The sequence below is a fragment of the Ursus americanus genome, chromosome 13 (assembly GCF_024610735.1).
Source record: "Ursus americanus isolate L20-20 chromosome 13, mUrsAme1.1.p, whole genome shotgun sequence".
Taxonomy (NCBI): domain Eukaryota; kingdom Metazoa; phylum Chordata; class Mammalia; order Carnivora; family Ursidae; genus Ursus; species Ursus americanus.
In genome coordinates, this window is record NC_142139.1 from 46,268,920 (window position 1) to 46,288,718 (window position 19,799).

The following is a 19,799-nucleotide window of genomic DNA, read 5'->3' on the forward strand; positions in this document are numbered from 1 at the left end:
CGGCAGCAAAGAGGTGGACATAAATGTGTTAGCAGTGTGACTTTGAAATGGTGATGTTATGAGTTCAATGGACTTTTTGACCTTTCTTCTCTACCAAAATCCAGCCAAGATGTCTAATCGTTCACATATCTAAAGTGGAATGTCAGATTTGTTTTCAGAAAGGGAGTAAAGGTTGTGACTTTTTAATTTTTATCCCATGGGGGAAATCAAACTACCCCGTTCCAAATATTTTCAAAAATATAGCCAGCTGTCTGGGCCACCTGGGTGGCTCACTGCCTTCAGCTCAGGGCTGGAATCGAGCCCTGCATCGGGCTTCCTGCTCCGCTGGGAGCCTGCTTCTTCCTCTCCCACTCCCCCTGCTTGTGTTCCCTCTCTCGCTGGCTGTCTCTCTCTCTCTGTCAAATAAATAAATAAAATCTTTAAAAAAAAAAAATAGCTGTATAAGCAATAGAATTACTTTTATCTGATACCAGATCTGATACAGTTTTCAGCAGCAAATAACTTTTACACACTAAACTACAATACATCATAAGACAAGGATTTTAATATATTTTAATAATAAATAATACAAATAATTATTTAAGTATTCTTTTGAATGATGATAAAGCAATATTTGAACTCTAGAACTGAATTATCCTATAGTATATTTATATGTGTTATGTACATTGTTTCAAGATTTAGGAAAAGTTACCTAATAATTAAAAAATTATTCCCAATAGTATAATTTTTAGTATGTCTTTGCAATAAGAGAAAATTAGTTTCCTTGCCACTTTAAGATTATCAAAAATAGATTTTTTAGTGTTTAAAGCCTTTAGAGTTCAGGCACTCTAAATCTCTTCCCTTCCTGTATTCATCACAATCTTTAATTATTGATGTCGGATGCCAGATTTTTGCTTTAAAAATATTATTGGAAAGAGTAAAACAGAAAAGTATTTTAATTCTGCAGTTAGGTGCTAAAGAATAACTAGGCTATGCCAGGCTGTTAACTCTCCATTTAATCAGAAAAAAGAAAGAAAGAAAAATCTTGTTTTCATCACAGCTCAGTTTCCATTACTTCACAAATCATTTCAAATCCAATTATAGTCTCAGAGCTTGACTGATGTTGGAAGGATTGAGAGCTTGGGTGTGATCGTCTGATTTCCTACGTATCTACTGTAAATGGGGATTGTAGCTGCCCCACAATTTTCATAACATCATGAAGGAAAAGGCATGGTATTGAAAATTCTTAACTGTTCAGTATGTCCATTAAAATGTAAATTTTATTACATTTTACATTTCAAATCCGTGCAAAAGTCTTTGTTGATCTTTATTAATTACTTGTTACAGTCCATGTTTAGAAACTTGTTCATTTGTAGATACATGCTTCATTGTAAGAGACAAGTTAAAAACGAGGCAAGGCCTCATTATTATTATTGCTCTATAAGCCAGGTTAGTTTTTGGAAATTATACCAGAGATTTGCAGGTTCCTAAATTACAGTGAAAATTGTAACTAGGAAGATATGTAGTTATCAAATATGTATTAGCCACTTATTTTGCGTAAGAGTTACACTAGATTCTATACCATAGTATTTCCAAGGCAAAATGACCATAAACTTTAGAACTGATGGGGTGACAGTTTTAATGAATTCAGACACAATGTAGACAAACTCCAAAACCTATGCACTTAACCACTGCCTTTTTCCATATTGCCTTTTGTATTTGTTTGTCTTGTTTTTAATTAATAAACTTAATTTTTGTCAGTATTAGGCTTAAAGAAAAGTTGAGCAGAAAATACACAGAGTTTCCATATTACTTTCCCCCATTGCCTATTAACATCTGGCATTGGTGTGAGCCAATTTTGATATATCATTATTCAAGTCCATGGTTTATATTAGAATTCGCTCTCTCTATTGTACATTTTATGTACATTCAACAAACATGTATCCGCCATTAATTACATTATCATATAGTATAGTTTAACTGTCCCCCAAGTCCCCTGTGTAGCACATATTCATCCCTTCTTCCCTCTTGCTGAACCCATGGCAACCACTGATATTTTTAATGTCCCTATAGTTTTACCTTTTCTAGAATCTCATATAGTTGAAATCATTCAGTATGTAGATTGGCATTTTCACATTGGCTTCTTTCAGTATGCATTTAAGTTCCCTACATGTTTTTTCATGTCTAATAGTTCATTTCTTTTTAGCACTAAATAATATTCCATTGTATGTATGCATCCCAGTGTATCTGTTTATCTGGTCACCTATTGAAGGACATCTTCCAAGTTTTGACAATTATGAATAAAGCTGCTATACACATTCATGTGAAGGGCTTTTTTTTTTCAATCTAGACTTTTTTCCTTTATTGTGAAAAGAACTTTTAACATGATATAGACCCTCTTGACAATTTTTTAAATGTACATTATTGGTGACTATAGGTAGTGTTGAACATCAGATCTCTGGAGCTTATTCATCTTGCTTGACTGCAGGTTTTCGTGTGGACATTAATTTTCAACTCATTTGTGTAAATGACAACGGGTACAACTGCTGGATCATTTGTTAAGATATGTTTAGTTTTATAAGAAATGCCAGAATGTCTTCCAAAGTGGCTGCACCATTTTGCATTCCCAACAGTAACGAATGAGAGATCCTGTTGCTCCACATCCTTGTCTTCTTATAATCTTTTTTGTGTGTGATTATAAATCTTTTTTTAATAGCAGTTTTATTGAGATATGTCACATACTATACAATCATACATACAACTCAGTGGTTTTTAACATAAACACACAGTTGTGCATCACCCCGAAAAGAAACCTCACACCTATTAGCAGTCACTCTTCAACCTCTCCAGCCCTAGGGCAACAACTAATCTATTTTCTGTCTCTCTAGTCAATTCTGGATAGTTCATACCCATGGAATCATATAATATGTGATCTTTCATGGCTGGCTTCTTTCACTTTTTTTTTTTTTTAAAGATTTTATTTATTTATTTGACAGAGACAGCCAGCGAGAGAGGGAACACAAGCAGGGGGAGTGGGAGAGGAAGAAACAGGCTTCCAGCAGAGCAGGGAGCCCGATGCGGGGCTCAGTCCCAGAACCCTGGGATCAGGCCCTGAGCCGAAGGCAGACACTTAACGACTGAGCCACCCAGGAGCCCTGGCTTCTTTCACTTAGCATAGGGTTTTCGAAGTTCATCCATATTGTAGCATATATCACTGCTGAATTTCTTTTTGTTGCTGAATAATATTCCATTGTATGAATATATCACTTTTTATCTGTTCACAAACAGACATTTGGGTTTTTTCTATATTTTGGCTGTTATGAATAATGCATCTGTGAAGATACATATACAAGCTTTTGTGTGTTTTCATTTATCTTAGTTATATACCTGGGAGAGAGTTGTATGGAAACGCTATGTTTAATGTTTTGAGGAACTGGTAGACTGTTTTCCAAAGTGGCTGCACCATTTTACATTCCCACCAGCTGTGTATGGGGGTTCCTCTGTCTTTTCTTGTCTCTCACAACCTTGCTACTTTCAATATATACTAGCCAGGCGCATTTTGTAGAATGTCCCTCAATCTGAATTTGTCTGATGATTTCTCATGTTTAGACTGAGGTTATAGGTTTTGGGGAAGTATGCCACAGACATAAAGAGCCCTTCTTATATCAGGGAGCATGTGATACCAACATGTCTTATTGCCAGTAATGTTAAGTTTGATCATTTCTGCTATATTTCTCCACTGTAAAATTAATATTTTTCCCTTTTGTACTCTACTTGTTAGAAGCTAGTCCCTAATTGCAGTCTGCACTCAAAAGTGGAGAAACAAATAATCTGGGGATGTATCAACATGATCTTTTATACTTTGACTTTTCCTGTTAAAATCATAGACCAAATGGAATTCATTTGCGTAGAAAGAGAAAGGTATACTTTTTTCCAAATGAATTTCTCCCTATCTTTGACCATTTAGATAGATCTTCTCCCTGATTAGAAATGGCATCTTTAGCATACAGCAAATCCTTATGTGTATTCTATTTCTGAACTCTTTATTCCTTTCCTTTCCTTTGAATATTCTATCCCTTCTCCTGTAATAGACTTTTAATTACTATATAAATATAAGTTTTGTATCTGTCAGGGCTATTCCCAAGGGAGTATTCTCTGTCCTTTTTTTTTTTTAATATAATGGGAAAGAGTATCAAGGAGAAGAATACCAGAGAAGAGAGACAGAAATTGAAGATACAGGAGAAAGGGAAGGCTTCAGGTGGAGGGATGTCCCTATGAAAATGGGAGGGATAATTATCATCATCATTAATCTAAGTGGAAAGATATCTGTTATAGGGGCGTAGCGGTTAAGCGTCTTCCTTCGGCTCAGGGCGTGATCCCAGCGTTCTGGGTTCGAGCCCCACATCGGGCTCCTCCACTAAGAGCCTGCTTCTTCCTCTCCCACTCCCCCTGCTTGTGTTCCCTCTCGCGCTGGCTGTCTCTCTCTGTCAAATAAATAAATAAAATCTTTAAAAAAAAAAAAAAGAAAGATATCTGTTATAACCTGAGAAAATGAACAAAGAGTGGACACTAATACAGATTACATTAGAAGTTCTTGCCAGGGAAATAGGAAAGTTCCCATTTAATTGCTTCTATCTTTCTATGATGTTTGGTGTGTTAGAGTATCTGCTTCAGGTAGGGGAAGGATGGAGCTCCAGTGGCACAATCGGTTAGCGCGCAGTACTTACACAGATAGGAGAAGGAGGAGGCAGAATTGAAGGTTTAAGGACAACAGGTTTAATGAACATTATTGCAGATAAATCTTTGCACACTTCTGTTAATTTCTATTTGCTAACTTAATGAATATGTACATTTTTAAGGCTCTCAGAAGATACTGCCATACGGGAGAGTCAGTTTTTTAAAAAGCTGACCATAAAGCCTAGTTTGCCCACGTTGTCCCAGCATAATCATTAATACTGCCCGTTATTACTCTCAAAAGTATCCAGTTTAGGGACACCTGGGTGGCTCAGTTGGTTAAGCATCTGCCTTTGACTCAGGTCATGATCTCAGGGTCCTGGGATCGAGTCCAATGTCAGGCTCCTTGCTCAGCAGGGAGCCTGCTTCTCCCTCTGCCTGCTCTTCCCCCTGCTTGCATTCTCTCTCTCTCTCTCTGACAAGTAAATAAATAGAATCTTTAAAAAAAAAAAGTATCCAGTTTGGTTGATAAATTATATATGGTCATCCTATTTACAGGTTAAGCTTGATATGAACTAAATTGAATAAATTAATTTATTAGATACTTTTTAAATATAGTTTGAGAACATTGCCTTATAAGAAGAAGGTAAGTTCTTCTAGGAAATAGTACAGTCTGTTTCACGTCATATCACAACTAATGGCTCAACAGCATAGATCTAACTATTCAGTGTCTGCAGTGCTGATATGGTGAGAATATAAACACGAATTTCCAAGTGTAAGATATCACATGGAGTCATACAATTTTAGATCAAAAAGTTACCTTTGAGGTCATCTAGTGCCCCTTTCCTTTTTCTTTTGGATGAGGAAACTGAAATCTAGAGAAGTTAATGATTTGTTTAAGGCTAATTGATAGAAAAAGTTACCTTTGAGGTCATCTAGTGCCCCTTTCCTTTTTCTTTTGGATGAGGAAACTGAAATCTAGAGAAGTTAATGATTTGTTTAAGGCTAATTGATAGAAAATTAAGCAGAAACCAGATCTGATTCCTAATCCTAGAATTTTTTCCTTTTAAAAAAATGTTTTTTCAGTTTGCTCTGAGGAAAGCTAATTGAAAAAATAATACTAATGTTCATAATTTTTGTGCAGCATATCAGTGCTTTCATGCCTTAAAAATTAAGAAAAATTATCTACCTCTATGTCATACAAGATGGTCTTCAACTTCTGTTGTACCTCGAATTACTACCCACTATACTATTTATCCCCGGGATAAGGACAAGCGATGGGAAGGTAAGTAATAATTTCTATAGACGTGTTGAGGCTTTTCTAGATACTTTGTATCATTTTGTGGAAATATTTTTCATGATAGTATAAAATCATCTAATAATATTTCATAGCTTTACCAAATCTATTACATATTGATACTGAGTTAAGAAAATATCTGTGAAGCTTGTAGTAGTAAATCTCAAAGTCAAAAGTTGGTTTATGGAAGCAAAAATAAGATATACACTGAAACAGAACCTAAGAGAACATCCAATTAATGCAATAATATATTTAGTATAATTCTCATACAAAGCAGATGGGCAATTTATGTAAATGCTCTAAAGCATAGTGAGTGTTTGTAACCCAGTTTGTGATTTTTATCAGATCATATTCATCCCAGAATTTTCATGTATTTTTTAAATCCTTTTTTCCTCCCAGGAATGAACATGGAGAGGTTTGCAGAAGAAGCAGATGTAGTTATAGTTGGTGCAGGCCCTGCAGGACTCTCTGCCGCTATTCGTCTAAAGCAGTTGGCTACTAAACATGAAAAGGACATCCGTGTGTGTCTAGTAGAGAAAGCTGCTCAAATAGGAGCTCATACTCTCTCAGGGGCTTGCCTTGATCCACGTGCTTTTGAAGAATTATTCCCAGACTGGAAGGAGAAGGGAGTATGAAAAATTGGTTTTTATACAAAATGTAATCTTTATCGTATCTCTATTTCCAAACTACTAGAATATGGAAAACCCTTTTTATGTAATTCTGTCTCTTAGAGGATTGTTACAGATAAGCATTTTTTAACTTAAAAAGAGCCAAAAAATTGAATCGTATCAACTATACTTAAAATTTTAAGATATTAACTCATATACCCGTATAATGCCTTCTACATGCTTTATTTATGTACTGGATATGTGAGAAGGCCTTATCTTGAGAAGATATTAGAGTATTTGTACCAAATAGAATGCAGCATTTTGATTTTGAGGGTATTTCCTAACTTGTTCTATGGGTGTTTATATCATCGTTCTTAATAAAGTTGTATATAAATTTCCTGGGACATTGTAATATCTAAAACCCAAAGAGGATAATCTAATCAAATGTTCTAAAGAACAGATTAATATGGCCTCTCATAACCTAAGAAGAAAAGGCACTCGTACGATATGCAGAGAACTGAATGTTAATTTTACTGCTTTCATAATTTGTATGGGTTTGGTTAAAATCTTACACTTTACAAGTCTTAGCTTTTTCTTCTATAAGATGGGTTATGTTATGCCTGCCAAGGTTAGAATATTCATCACCTGTGAATATACTTTGTTAAGGTCAAAAATTATAGGATTTCTGTATTATTTCTATATGGAGTAAATTGAATTCCAAAAATTTCATCTATGCTCTTCTTTCTAAAATACCAAGCTCCTTTAAACTAGAAATACTTTAGTTAAATCTCATTAACTTTCTCTTTTCAATATTATACCAAAAATAGATATTATTGAATTACTATTGACATAATAATCAGTTGTAATAGAAGAAGGTTTTCAGAGCCCTATATAACTGAGCAGATACAATCCATGACATAACTGTTAATTGGAAAAATAAAACTTCTCTTATGTTTTCATCAAGCAGGAAGTTACAACTTGGAGCGAGCACCTAGGCTAAACTCCCACAGTGACAGGGAGACAGGAAGCCATGTCCAGGATGTCTCCAAGGTCCCCGAGAAAGATTTCTGGGATGTAAAACTGGCTTATTTAGGTTCTAAAAAGATTCCTATACATCTCAAAGAGACAAAGAGATTTTACAGTTCCAAGTTTTCTAAAGGAAATGATGAAAGAAAAGTGAGGAGAGTAGTTCACTTTCCCATTTGACAGTTGTTGTTTTGGTTTTTTTTGTATTTACCATTACAAATATGAACTAAAAATTTCCTTCTCTTTCCTTCTTTTGTTTTCAGGCTCCACTTAACACTCCTGTAACAGAAGACAGATTTGGAATTTTAACAGAGAAATACAGAATTCCTGTGCCAATTCTTCCAGGTAAGGTATGATAAATATTTGTAGAATCAGAGAATTCTGCACCTGGAGGGAACCACATTTCATGTGGTAAAATCTCTTCTTTTTACAGATGAGAAAACTGATGCCCAGAGATTTGAAGGACTGACCCAAAGTTATATAACTAGCTTGTAGTAAAACAGGACTAGAACCTAGTTCTTTTGTCTTCCAGTCTAGAAGAATTGAGATAACCTTGTAAGGCAACCCAGAATGTTAATTTAGTGTTGTAATGGTTTTTTAATTTAAAAATTAGAGCTCTATGCCAAAGTTGTAGAATATAAATGAAATTATGACAGTAGGATGATGTGTATATTTACACAGAAATTATACATTGCTTTGAATTTTTAAATTAAATATTTATGTTTTTGAGATGTTTTATTGATAAAATGTCTGATAAATTAAGCATATATTTGTAGGTCTTCCAATGAATAATCATGGCAATTACATTGTACGCTTGGGACATTTAGTGAGCTGGATGGGAGAACAAGCAGAAGGCCTCGGTGTTGAAGTATACCCTGGTTATGCAGCTGCTGAGGTTTGTATGGTTTTATTTTGTTTTTAATATTTACAGAACTAATCTCTTTTTCTTTTGAATATAAACCAAGAATGGTACAGAGGTAAAGAAATAAATATTTAGAAAAGCCACAGGATTTTAGAATTGTAAGACTAGAAGGAATCTTGGAAAGATCTAATCCAAAGAGTACTTGAATTCCTGATCTCTTATGTGTATCACGTGATTGTCTAATTTACGACTGAACACCATCGGGGATGAGATCATCTCTGTCTGACATTTGGATTGTTGATAATACTGTCTTTCTTCTGTTGAATAGAAATGTATCTTCTGTTTTACAGTACATAGAACAAATCAATGCCCTCTTCCAAGGACAGTTTTCCAATTATGATTATGCCCTGCTCTCTTCCCCACTTTCACTCTGGTGTTTTTTTCTTTCCTAGGTTAAATATTCTCAGTTCTTTTCAGCCATGATGTTATGTATAGTTTGAGTTCCTTCAGTATTCTCAGTGTCCTCTGAACACATTCCCTTTATATCCCCTTTATAAAGTGGCATCCACAATATAAAAACTACTTCAATCCTAGTGTAGAGCAGGGCTCTTGCTTTCTTCATTCTAGAAACTGTTCTTCTATTAATTCTTTCCAAATAACTTTTTTGGCAAACATATCATACTGTTGACTCTCACTAAGTATTATTGGGGAAATGATTAAAAAAATCTGCCAACCCGGAAAAATCACCTCTATAAATTATTAAAAAGTTTTATTATTTAATAAGCATTAAACCAAGACTGCAGTGCATGTCACAGGCAGTCTGCTAGGGAGATTGCCAAGACAGAAAGAAATCTCACCCTCCTACATAGCCACACAGATACAATCCATTACATACATGTTAATTGTCTTTATCCAGAGGAAAAGTAAAATTTCTTGTATCTTTTTGACAAGCAGGAAGTTACAACTGGGAGCCAAGCACCTAGCCCAAACTCCTATAGTGACAGGTAAACAGGACGCCATTCTTTTTGGTGTTCACATTTCAAATATGTCTCCGAGGCCCCTGGGAAACACATTTCTGAGACGCAGATCTGGCAGGAGTCTTAAATAAGACTTTCAGAAACATTCCTATATCTCAGAGAGACAAAGAAAGGGTTTGCAGTTAACTTTTCTAAAGGAAATGATTGGAAAAATTGACAGGAGGGGGAGTTTTTTTGGTTTTGGCCTTGGGGAAAAATAAAAAAATAGTTTTTATTTGTTTTTAGTCTTATAATATGTAAGTCAAATAAAACAGATAGGTTTTCTGGTTAAAATGTTCTTGACTGGGGTTACTATCAAAATCACAAGTAGGTGGTTTGTAGAATCTATGATTTTCAGTTTTTGTGCGCGCACACACACACACACACACCATACACACACAGTCTCTTACACCTCTCCTCTTTTCCTCAGTCCCTTAAAGATCATCATCAGATTACTGTCAGATTTTTTTGGTACTCTGAGCCAGACTTCAGTTTTAGTTCAAAGCCACGTTCTACTGTTGACTCATTTTCAGGGTATGAAATAAAAGGTTTATGTTTTTCTTTTCATATCTATTGCCGCTAATCCTTGCTTACCTTTCCACTTCTGTGCTGTCTGTGTGATTCTAGTCTATGTTTTGTACTTCCTGTCTAAAGGGCATTTTCCTCCAGAGAGGAAATAGAAACCAAGTAAGAATTATAAGATATTGCTGTTTCTCATCCTCACAATTACAGTTTTGACCAGTTTTCACCAATCCTACTTGCTCCAGAAATAAACTTTAATCACCTTCGGGCTGTCTTAGACCTCTTTCTGTTTTGTTTCGTTGTGTCATTTTCTTTGGGTTTTGTGTTTTGGGCTCTTAGCTTATTTGGAACAGAGGCTTTCCTGACACTGTTGACTTCCCACCCAACCCTGATGGTCTTCATTTGTTAGAGACGCTGATTTCAGGGTCTGTGTACTTGTTTTTGATACCTGATCTCTTCAGAACGCTTTGTTTATTCTTACTAGTTTCTTTAGTGACCTCTGTAGTAGCTCCCCCCTTTTCTTCTTCATCAAGGTCGTGGCATTCTTTCATTTCCATCTGTTTGAGCTGTGTTCTTTTATACTCTAGAAGGGAGTATCTTTAAAACATGTTTCTTTTTGCCTAAACATTTTAAAGCCTGTTATTCCTGTAATCTAGAGAACATGTTCACTTTCTTAAATATCTAAGGCTGTTTATTGCTTCTTTTCAGGGTGATTATGAATCCTAAGGTGATAACCAAATGTGCTTTTATTTTAGGTCCTTTTTCACGAAGATAGCAGTGTAAAAGGAATTGCCACTAATGATGTAGGGATCCAAAAGGATGGCGCACCAAAGGTGAACGTTTTAACAGTTATGTGCGTAACAAAGTGACAAAAAAAGAATCAACTTAAATGCAGTAATTTAGCTTTGCTACAAACTGCACATTAATAAAGTATATGTTAGAATGTAATTATTAACATGGAATTTTTCTCTTGTTAAAAAAATATAGAGGCATCTTCGAACTAAAAAGGGACTTAGGCAAGTAGATATAACATGTTTAAGAATAATTTTTTAAAGATAAAAACATGACTCATACAAATATAAAATAAACATGTGACAGATTTTATTTCATTCATTAATAAATGACAGAATCAGTAAGATGTTACAGCTGGTTTAAGGAGAATTCAAAAAACATACATATATGTAGGTCATTAATTATCTACATTGCCACTTCCATAATTTTCATTTCTGTGGACAAGAATCATTTGCATTACTATCAGGAATGCTGATAGAGTCTTTGATGTGAGTTTGGCAAATATAAAACTGATTGCTTTCCTCTCATTCATATGTAATCCTGGATGGTTTTCAGATTTTTACAACTTTTGTTTTTGACTTTGCCAAAGAAAAGCTCTCAGGATATGGATCTCTCACTGTGTAAGATTCCTTGGAAAGAACAAGGAAGAAAACACCTCGCTTTCCCATAATAACAGAACAAATATAAATTAGCATCTCCGTAAATTAATTTGTCAATTCCTATTTATTTGTTTATTATCTTAATTTCTCAACTAGATCATAAGCGCCGTGAGGGCAGAGATCATGGAGCGTTGCTCCGGTACCTACCATAGTGCCAAGTCATGTCAGGTCCTCAAAAAAGAATTTGTTAACTTAGAATTTATCCTTCTCTCTGCCATTCTTTTTTTTTTTTTAAGATTTTATCTATTTACTTATTTAATTGAGAGAGAGCAATTCTTTATTTAATTGAGAGAGTACAAGCAAGGGGAGGGGCCCGGGGGAGGGGGGAGAAGGAGGGAGCCTGACATAGAGCTTGATCCCAGGACCCTGAGATCATGACCTGAGCCGAAGGCAGACCCCTAATGAACTGAGCCACCCAGGCGCGCCCCATCTCTCTATTCTTGAATAGAACGAGGAATCTAATGTAGAGTCTGTGGCAGCAGACTTTCCTATTTCTCATTACTTCCTGCTTAGAGATAAGCAAGTTGCAAAGCTCTTGAGTCTTACCTACTTGATTGTTCTTCTAAGGGTTTGACTGGTTTCATCGGAATTCTCTGAGGTCTGGGACTCTGTGTGTCCTACAGTAGGCCAAGAAGCTATTTTTTAACAAGCGCCCAAAGAATTCTGGTGCATAGCTAGGTTTGCAAACAACCCTTGTCTCCTAATACTTTTCATAATGATAAAAGAATATTATTTTTCCTGTATTCTTTCCTGTGTTACAGTTATTCTTTCCTGTATTGGGATCATTTTAAAGTATATTTTATTCTTTTAAGATTTTTATATTTAATATAACAACAGAACTGAGGCCCACAAGTTCTGCTATTCTGATATTGCATTTTTGTATGTTCTCAAATTTGTTCAAAAGCAAATTTTCATGTTTTGGGCTTTGTAGTTATAAAAACATATATTTTCTATATTGAATGGATGGATGGATAGATAGATGAGAGATAGGTGTTAAAACGTAGACGAGTACAGTGGAGTCTTAGTGATGTGAATCTAAGTCTTCAAAATAACTGTTTTAGTACCACAGGTTTGGAGTGGGGAGAACCGAGTACTGTGTTTATTCTGTTATTCCACTCTCTATTTAACACACCTTGTTAGGCTTTTTTCCCTGTCATTTCACTGAAACAGCTCATCAGAGTCACAAATACCCCCACCTTGTCAATCCAGTAATCACTTCTCTGTCTTGTCGCACTCGATATCCTAGTGAGCAGCGCTGACATAGTTGGCTTCTTATGCCACCTTTGTAACCAAATGTCATGAACACGCTATGAAGGTGCACACACGAGTTGTGTCTTTCCACAATGGCAGCTTTATTCGATATAAAGCAAAGTTAAATCACAATGATAAAGCAGGTTCAGGATTTCAAACTCAGTGACATTTCACCATGTGATTAAACTTAGCTTCTTTTTTTTTTTTTTTTTAAGATTTTATTTATTTATTTGACAGAGAGAGAGACAGGCAGCGGGAGAGGGAACACAAGCAGGGGGAGTGGGAGAGGAAGAAGCAGGCTTCCAGCGGAGGAGCCTGATGTGGGGCTCGATCCCAGAATACCGGGTCACGCCCTGGGCTGAAGGCAGACGCTTAACAACTGAGCCACCCAGGCACCCTAAACTTAGCTTCTTACACAGCATACAAAGCAGGACAGAAGGCGAGCCACACAACAAACATGGTAACAGGAGGGTGCAGGAAGTTAACGAACTGAACACAAAGTCAGTCTGTGGGCACGCAGTTGAGATAAGGCCTCGGTCTGGTCCGGGTCAGCTCTTGGCACTCACTGCTTCTGCTGTTCAAGCAGTGGAGGATCGAGGTTCTGTTCGGAGATCAGTCAGGCAGAGCCTTCAGCGGCAGTTGCCTTATTTCAGTGGTCAGACGTAGAGGGGTCATGTCTGAAGAGTCTGACAGTTTGCCGCCCAAATCCTCCTCTTTTCAAAGGGATATCATCAGTTTTGGGTCCCTGAAGACCTCCTCTGGTTCTGCTTGTTACCAGTTCTGGGGCGTCAGCTGACATTGTCCGGGCAAGATCTCCTAGCTGCAGTGCCTGAGCTGCTGGCATTATTGCTTGACACCGGCCCCTGCTTGACATGAGAGACTCCATTTTGCTCTCTACACTGAGCCAACGTGAGTTTGCTCCTTGGTGAGGCACAGATACCCCAGGTGGATTTGTCACACAAAGTAAACTTCATTTGTGGCAAATAAGATCATGGGGAATAGCTTCCAAGGCCATTACTCCTGAGAGAGGGTGATGGGTACCTTCTGTTTAGGGTAAGGATGAAAATTTAGATAGGGATGCCTTGTCATTGTATGTAGAGACGGGCATAAGGTCCGTATATGTGCCTTAAGGAAACATGCCTAATTATACATTGTGTATTATGTAAGTGAGGCCGAGGCTCCTATTTGGGTGGGGATTTTAGTATTATAATGAGGTAAAGGTAATTGCTGGTTATTCCAGGGGTCACACCATGGTCTGTCTGCACAGGCGTGAGTAGGGGGGTTTAGCTCAAAAGGTCTGGGTGGTCTGGGCCAGTAGGAGGTCTTGTCAGGGCAGTCACCATCACCTGAGGGGTGGTTTTGAGTTTCATTTGCCTGAGTTAAGAGGTAAGCCAGAAAGAAGAGCATAAGGAAAATGAGAAAGTTTGGTGAGTGCAAGCTGGTGGGCAGTAAATGTCAGGTCTTGCGGTCTAGCTGGTGACACCTTCTCTTGGTTTTCCTTGTGTTTTATTGGCACTTCCTACTGTCACCTTTGCTTGCTCATCCTCTTCTTCCTATCCTGTAAATAGTGAGGCTCTAGGGCTCAGTGTTGAGTCCTCCTCTATCTACATTTTCTCCATGGTGACCTCATCTGGTCACATGGCTCTAAATACCCAGGTCCCAGAATCCTATGTGCTACTGCTTATTCAGTAGTTGTATGCCATGTCTAATAGCCATCTTATTATAAAAATTCTGATTTGGATATTTTTAAGTTTCAGAAGTTAAGTGATTTGCCCATGGTCAGACAGCTGTAAGTAGTGGGGCTGGTATTTGAATATAAACAGTGTGGCTGGCTCCAGGGCCTGCCCCTTCACCACTATGGGACATACTGCCTCTAAGAGGAGGCTGAAATGTAGTAAGTGATATTTTAGTTGATTAAGATTGAACTGTTTTATAATTGGTGCCAGGAAGACTGCATGTCCATCTAGAAAAAAATAGAGTTGGGCCTTTATTTTTTAAAAATTCTGAGGATTTCTTAAAACAAAAAAAAAAAATTAGAAGGAAACCTAGATTACAGTTCCAACCAAAGGTAGGATAAGCCATCCTATAGAGACAAGGAGTAATAAGCCTGAAAGAGACAGACCTTTTTAAACTGTATAAAAATTAAACGCTTCTCTATACCAAAGTTACTATAAAGTCTATAGATAAATAGTAGATGGGGGACAATTTTTTTGATTACCTGTAATATCAAATAGCACATATACATTAACAAGAAAAAAGACAGCATTTTAGAAAAATGAGCAAAATCTAAAAAATTGACAATTCACAGAAGAGCAAATCCAGATGACTACTCGTAAGGAAAGATACTTAAGTACCTTTTCTTCAGAGTCCACAGCTTCAATGTCATTTCTTCAATGAAGCCTTTCCTGTTCATTCAATCCATAATTGTTCCTTCTTTTATTCCTTCTCGTAACACCCTCTGCTTTCTTTCATAGCCCTTAATCATAATTTGTAATTATATACTCATGTATTTCTTTAATGTCTGCCTCTATGACTAGCCTGAGGGAAAGGACGTGTGTTTTATTCATCTCTATATTCCCATTGCCTAGCATAAAACCTGGCACACAGTACGTATTCATTAATATTTCTTGACTCAAAAAGGGAAAAAGTGCTTAAAACAGTAGTCAGGGAAATGCAAATTAAAATAACAGTGACTTAGCACTGTACTTAGCAAAAAATGTAAAATGAAAGTTATCTCTCTCAGTAACTAGACTAGAGGGAAAATGCTTTTCTTTTTTTTTTTTAATTGAAATTCAGTTAGCCAACATATAGTACGTCATTAGTTTTTGATGTAGTGTTCAGTGATTCATTAGTTGCACGTAACACCCAGAGCTCATCACATCACGTGCCCTCCTTAATGTTCATCACCGAGTTATCCCATCCCCCCACCCACCTCCCTTTCCACAACCCCCCCGTTTTTTTCCTCCCGGAGTTAAGAGTCTCTCATGGTTTGGCTCCCTCTCTGATTTCTTCCCATTCAGTTTTGCCTCCCTTCCCCTCCGATCCTCTTGCTATTTCTTATATTCCACATATGAGTAAAACCATATGATAATTGTTTTTTTCTTATTGACTTATTTCACTTAGCATAATACCCTCCAGTTCCATCCATGTTAATGTAAGTGGTAGGTATCATCCTTTCTAATGGCTAAGTAACATTCCATTGTATATATGAACCACATCTTCTTTATCCATTCATCTGTTGAAGGACAGCTCAACTTCTTCCACAGTTTGGCTATTGTGGACATTGCTGCTATGAACATTGGGGTGTAGGTGCCCCTTCTTTTCACTACATCTGTATCTTTGGGGTAAATACCCATAGTGCAATTGCTGGGTTGTAGGGTAACTCTGTTTTTAACTGCCTGAGGAACCTCCATACTGTGAGAAAAGGCTTTTCTTACATAGCTGGTGGAAAGCAAACTGGTAATATCTAGTAAAATAAAAATAGGTGTGCCCTTTGATCTAACAGTGCCACTCCTGGGAATCTATCTTATAGGAATAAAAGCACCAATATTGTAAGTATATATCTATATCGATATAGATATGTACACAGAAGTACATATATATCTATATATACATATAGATATATGTATATATCTATATCGATATAGATATATACACAGAAGTGTATGTTTTATATTGTTTTTGGTCACAAATAAACTGGAAACAGAGTGAATAGCTATTAATAAACATTAGCAGAATAAGTGAATAAGCTATGGTATTTTCACACAGACTACTATCCAGCCATTGAAGAGAAAGGTTTGAGCTCTACAGTGACTTAAAAAGATTTCCATGAAGTATTATTTTTTTTTTTTAAGATTTTATTTATTTATTTGACAGAGATAGAGACAGCCAGCGTGAGAGGGAACACAAGCAGGGGGAGTGGGAGAGGAAGAAGCAGGCTCCTAGCGGAGGAGCCTGATGTGGGGCTTGATCCCACAACGCTGGGATCACGCCCTGAGCTGAAGGCAGACGCTTAACGACTGTGCCACCCAGGCGCCCCTCCATGAAGTATTATTAAGTGAGAAAAATAAGATACGTTGTATTAAATGATCCTATTTTTTGTAAAATGAATCAGTAACCAAAAAAGTTTTAGTTTATATGTATTTCAGTATGTATGTATGTTTAAATATTTGGGTAAAACTGTACATACTAGATTGTTAACATGGTTTATGGATGAGTGAAGTGTAATAAAGAGTGAGCAGACAAGAATAAAATAAAAAGAAACTGAAATTACAGGGTGTTTATGCAAGTGTAATATACACATATGCATATATATGACACTAATAAGCATTGCACAAGGAAAAAAATAACAGTTACTAATAAATGTGTGAAAGATGTTCAGACTCTGTAGTAATCAAAGTAATTAATTTATTAAATTAATAATGAGATAATTCTGGGGCTCCTGGGTGGCTCAGTCGTTAAGCGTCTGCCTTCGGCTCAGGTCATGATTCCGGCATTCTGGGATCGAGCCCCACATCAGGCTCCTCCCACTGGAAGCCTGCCTCTTCCTCTCCCACTCCCCCTGCTTGTGTTCCTCTCTCACTGGCTGTCTCTCTCTCTGTCAAATAAATAAATAAAATCTTTAAAAAATAATAGAATGAGATAATTCTTACCATTCATACTGAAAATATTTAGCACCAAGAGCATTCATCTAAGCAATGGTTTCTAACATACTGGAACATACTGAAACATACTGGAACAGCCTAAATGTCCCACTACTGTGAATTGTTTGAAAAATTAGGGGAATCTATTCAAGCATCAAAAATGAATGTTTTAGGGATGCCTGGGTGTCTCAGTTGAGCTCCCAACTCTTAATTTTGGCTCATGTCATGATCTCAGGGTTCTGAGATTGAGCCTGGCAACGGGCTCTATGCTGGGTGTGGAGATTGCTTAGGAATCTCTCTCTCCAGACTCTCCCTCTGCCCCCACCTGCCTCCCTCCGTGAGCTCTGTTAAAAAAAAACAAAAACAAACAAACAAACAAAAATTTTTCTTGGTGTATATTGCTTTTACATTCAACTAAAGTGAAAACGGTTCTAAAAGTGTCAGTGTAACACTACTTTTTGTCTTTGCGTACACACAGACATGCAAATAAAATGAACAGAGGAATATCAGAAAAGATTTATTTCATAAGAGACTTTCCTGATTATTCTTTTATTCCTTTGTTAAGTAACTTTATTGAGTGCCTTGTGGTAGGCGTAAGTGCAAAATATAGAGAGCAAAAGAGAGGTAAAGACTTTAATTGTGGCTGTTTTTCCACTTGGAAAAAAAAATCAGTTTTAGAACAAGTAAAATTAAAGTGAAAAAAGCAAGTAGCTAAAGAGTATATTTAGTATGATTCTGTTTGTGTTAAAAGGATATAAATAGGCTCTATATAGTTTTTTATTCATGGAAATTTTCTGGCATGATTCACAAGAAAGCTATTAATAGTGTTTTTTGCTTCAGATGATGGAACTGGAAAACTGGGAGTGGGAGGGGAAATGGATTTTTACTTTTTGCTTTATTTTCATTTGTAGAAAATATTTTTAGCATGAGTGTTTTTTATTTGCTTTTTTAATTTTTACACACTTAACTGTTCAGGTACTTTGGAAGTAAAAAAGAAAAATACAACAAAGGCACAGGATATATCATAAAATTTAAATTAGATTCCACTTACATCAGTAGTTTTATTTCTAGTATTATGTATTTGTATTGTTTCTTCTATACTTGAATCATAGTTCAATTCAAAACCAGATTGTGAGTCTTTTTTTAAATTGTCAAATGTTGCAATTTAAAATGTTTTTATTTTTTAGACAACATTTGAGAGAGGACTAGAACTACATGCAAAAGTTACAATTTTTGCAGAGGGTTGCCATGGACATCTAGCCAAGCAACTATATAAGAAGTTTGATTTGAGAGCCAATTGTGATCCCCAAACCTATGGAATTGGACTGAAGGAGGTATCCTGATTTGTTTTTGTAATTTTAATTTTTGAACTATGGAGTTTAAACTCATTTGTATTACAATGAAGTCTGTAACATTGATATAATTTTATAGTTGCTATATTTTTCATTGACTTAAAATGTTAATCATAACTGAAAATATTTGGGTTATTTTTAAGGAGCTAGAAAATACTGCTAATCAAATTCCATTATTTTTTCCTTATTTCATATTTTATTGGACTGATGTACATTTCCATTTGAGACGCTAACTTAGGACTAAGAATGTAGAATGGGAAATCCACAAATTTGACTAAACTAGAAAGGCACGTAATTCTTTGCGTTGGAATCAAGGGGAAAACCTCGGAGCTGAAGGGAGGTTCTTAGTTTCTATCAAAAATCTCCTAAAGACTCTATTAGTACAAAGGTCAGCTTATGGACACTCCTGAATTGCACAAAACCCCATTAGGCAGGGAGCGGGGGTAGTGGGCTGTGGGGGCAGCTGGTCTGCAGCAGGGACGGCTGGGCTGGAGGCCGTGGCTCAGGCCCAGGACATGGAGGTGGGAGCAGGCTGGGAAGTCTAGAGGCAGAGGTTAGTGCATTCACCCAAAGCCCGGGCTTCCCAGTCAGTCTCTAGAATGCAGATGCTTTCCTCAGACAAGTCAAATTCCATTATTATCTAAATTGTTTCTACGTGTTGTAATTGTTTTATCAAACATTGCTTGAAATCAAAGACTGGAACTTGAAAATATTTATAATATGAATTTCTTTTCATTGTAATGCCATCTGTCCTAATAAGATTTTACCTATTACCCCTATGCTGTTTGTAGGGTGACCACATCCTACAAGAATTATTTCTTCAAAATTGCACTGAGAAGATAACTTAGTTTATGAAATATATACTCAGCCATAGTATATTGATATGAAACCTAAAATTTAATTAGATTAAGTATTATGTATTTTCTCAATTTATCCAATCTCTGTTTTCCCAAACCTGAGGCTTTTTAGAGTGTAAAAGATTCATTATAACCCTTCTGTTTAAATTTTTGGGGGGATAAAGCTCAGGACATTTCCAATTCTGTATATAGCCAGATTTATTGTGAGTAAAGCCTTTATTGTTTTTGTAGGTTGCACATAGCACATAATATTATCTGATC

General features: G+C 36.4%; 1 protein-coding gene across 1 annotated transcript in view; it reads left to right on the forward strand.

The window, feature by feature from the left end:
• The window catches only part of ETFDH (electron transfer flavoprotein dehydrogenase), a 33,073-nt gene that overhangs the window by 1,307 nt on the left and 11,967 nt on the right, over positions 1–19,799 (forward strand). Inside the window, exons 2-7 of the mRNA XM_045798733.2 lie at positions 5,798–5,938; positions 6,350–6,579; positions 7,848–7,929; positions 8,361–8,479; positions 10,740–10,817; positions 18,517–18,663. Coding sequence (XP_045654689.1) covers positions 5,798–5,938; positions 6,350–6,579; positions 7,848–7,929; positions 8,361–8,479; positions 10,740–10,817; positions 18,517–18,663 — 797 coding nt within the window. The remainder of the gene's footprint in view (positions 1–5,797; positions 5,939–6,349; positions 6,580–7,847; positions 7,930–8,360; positions 8,480–10,739; positions 10,818–18,516; positions 18,664–19,799) is intronic.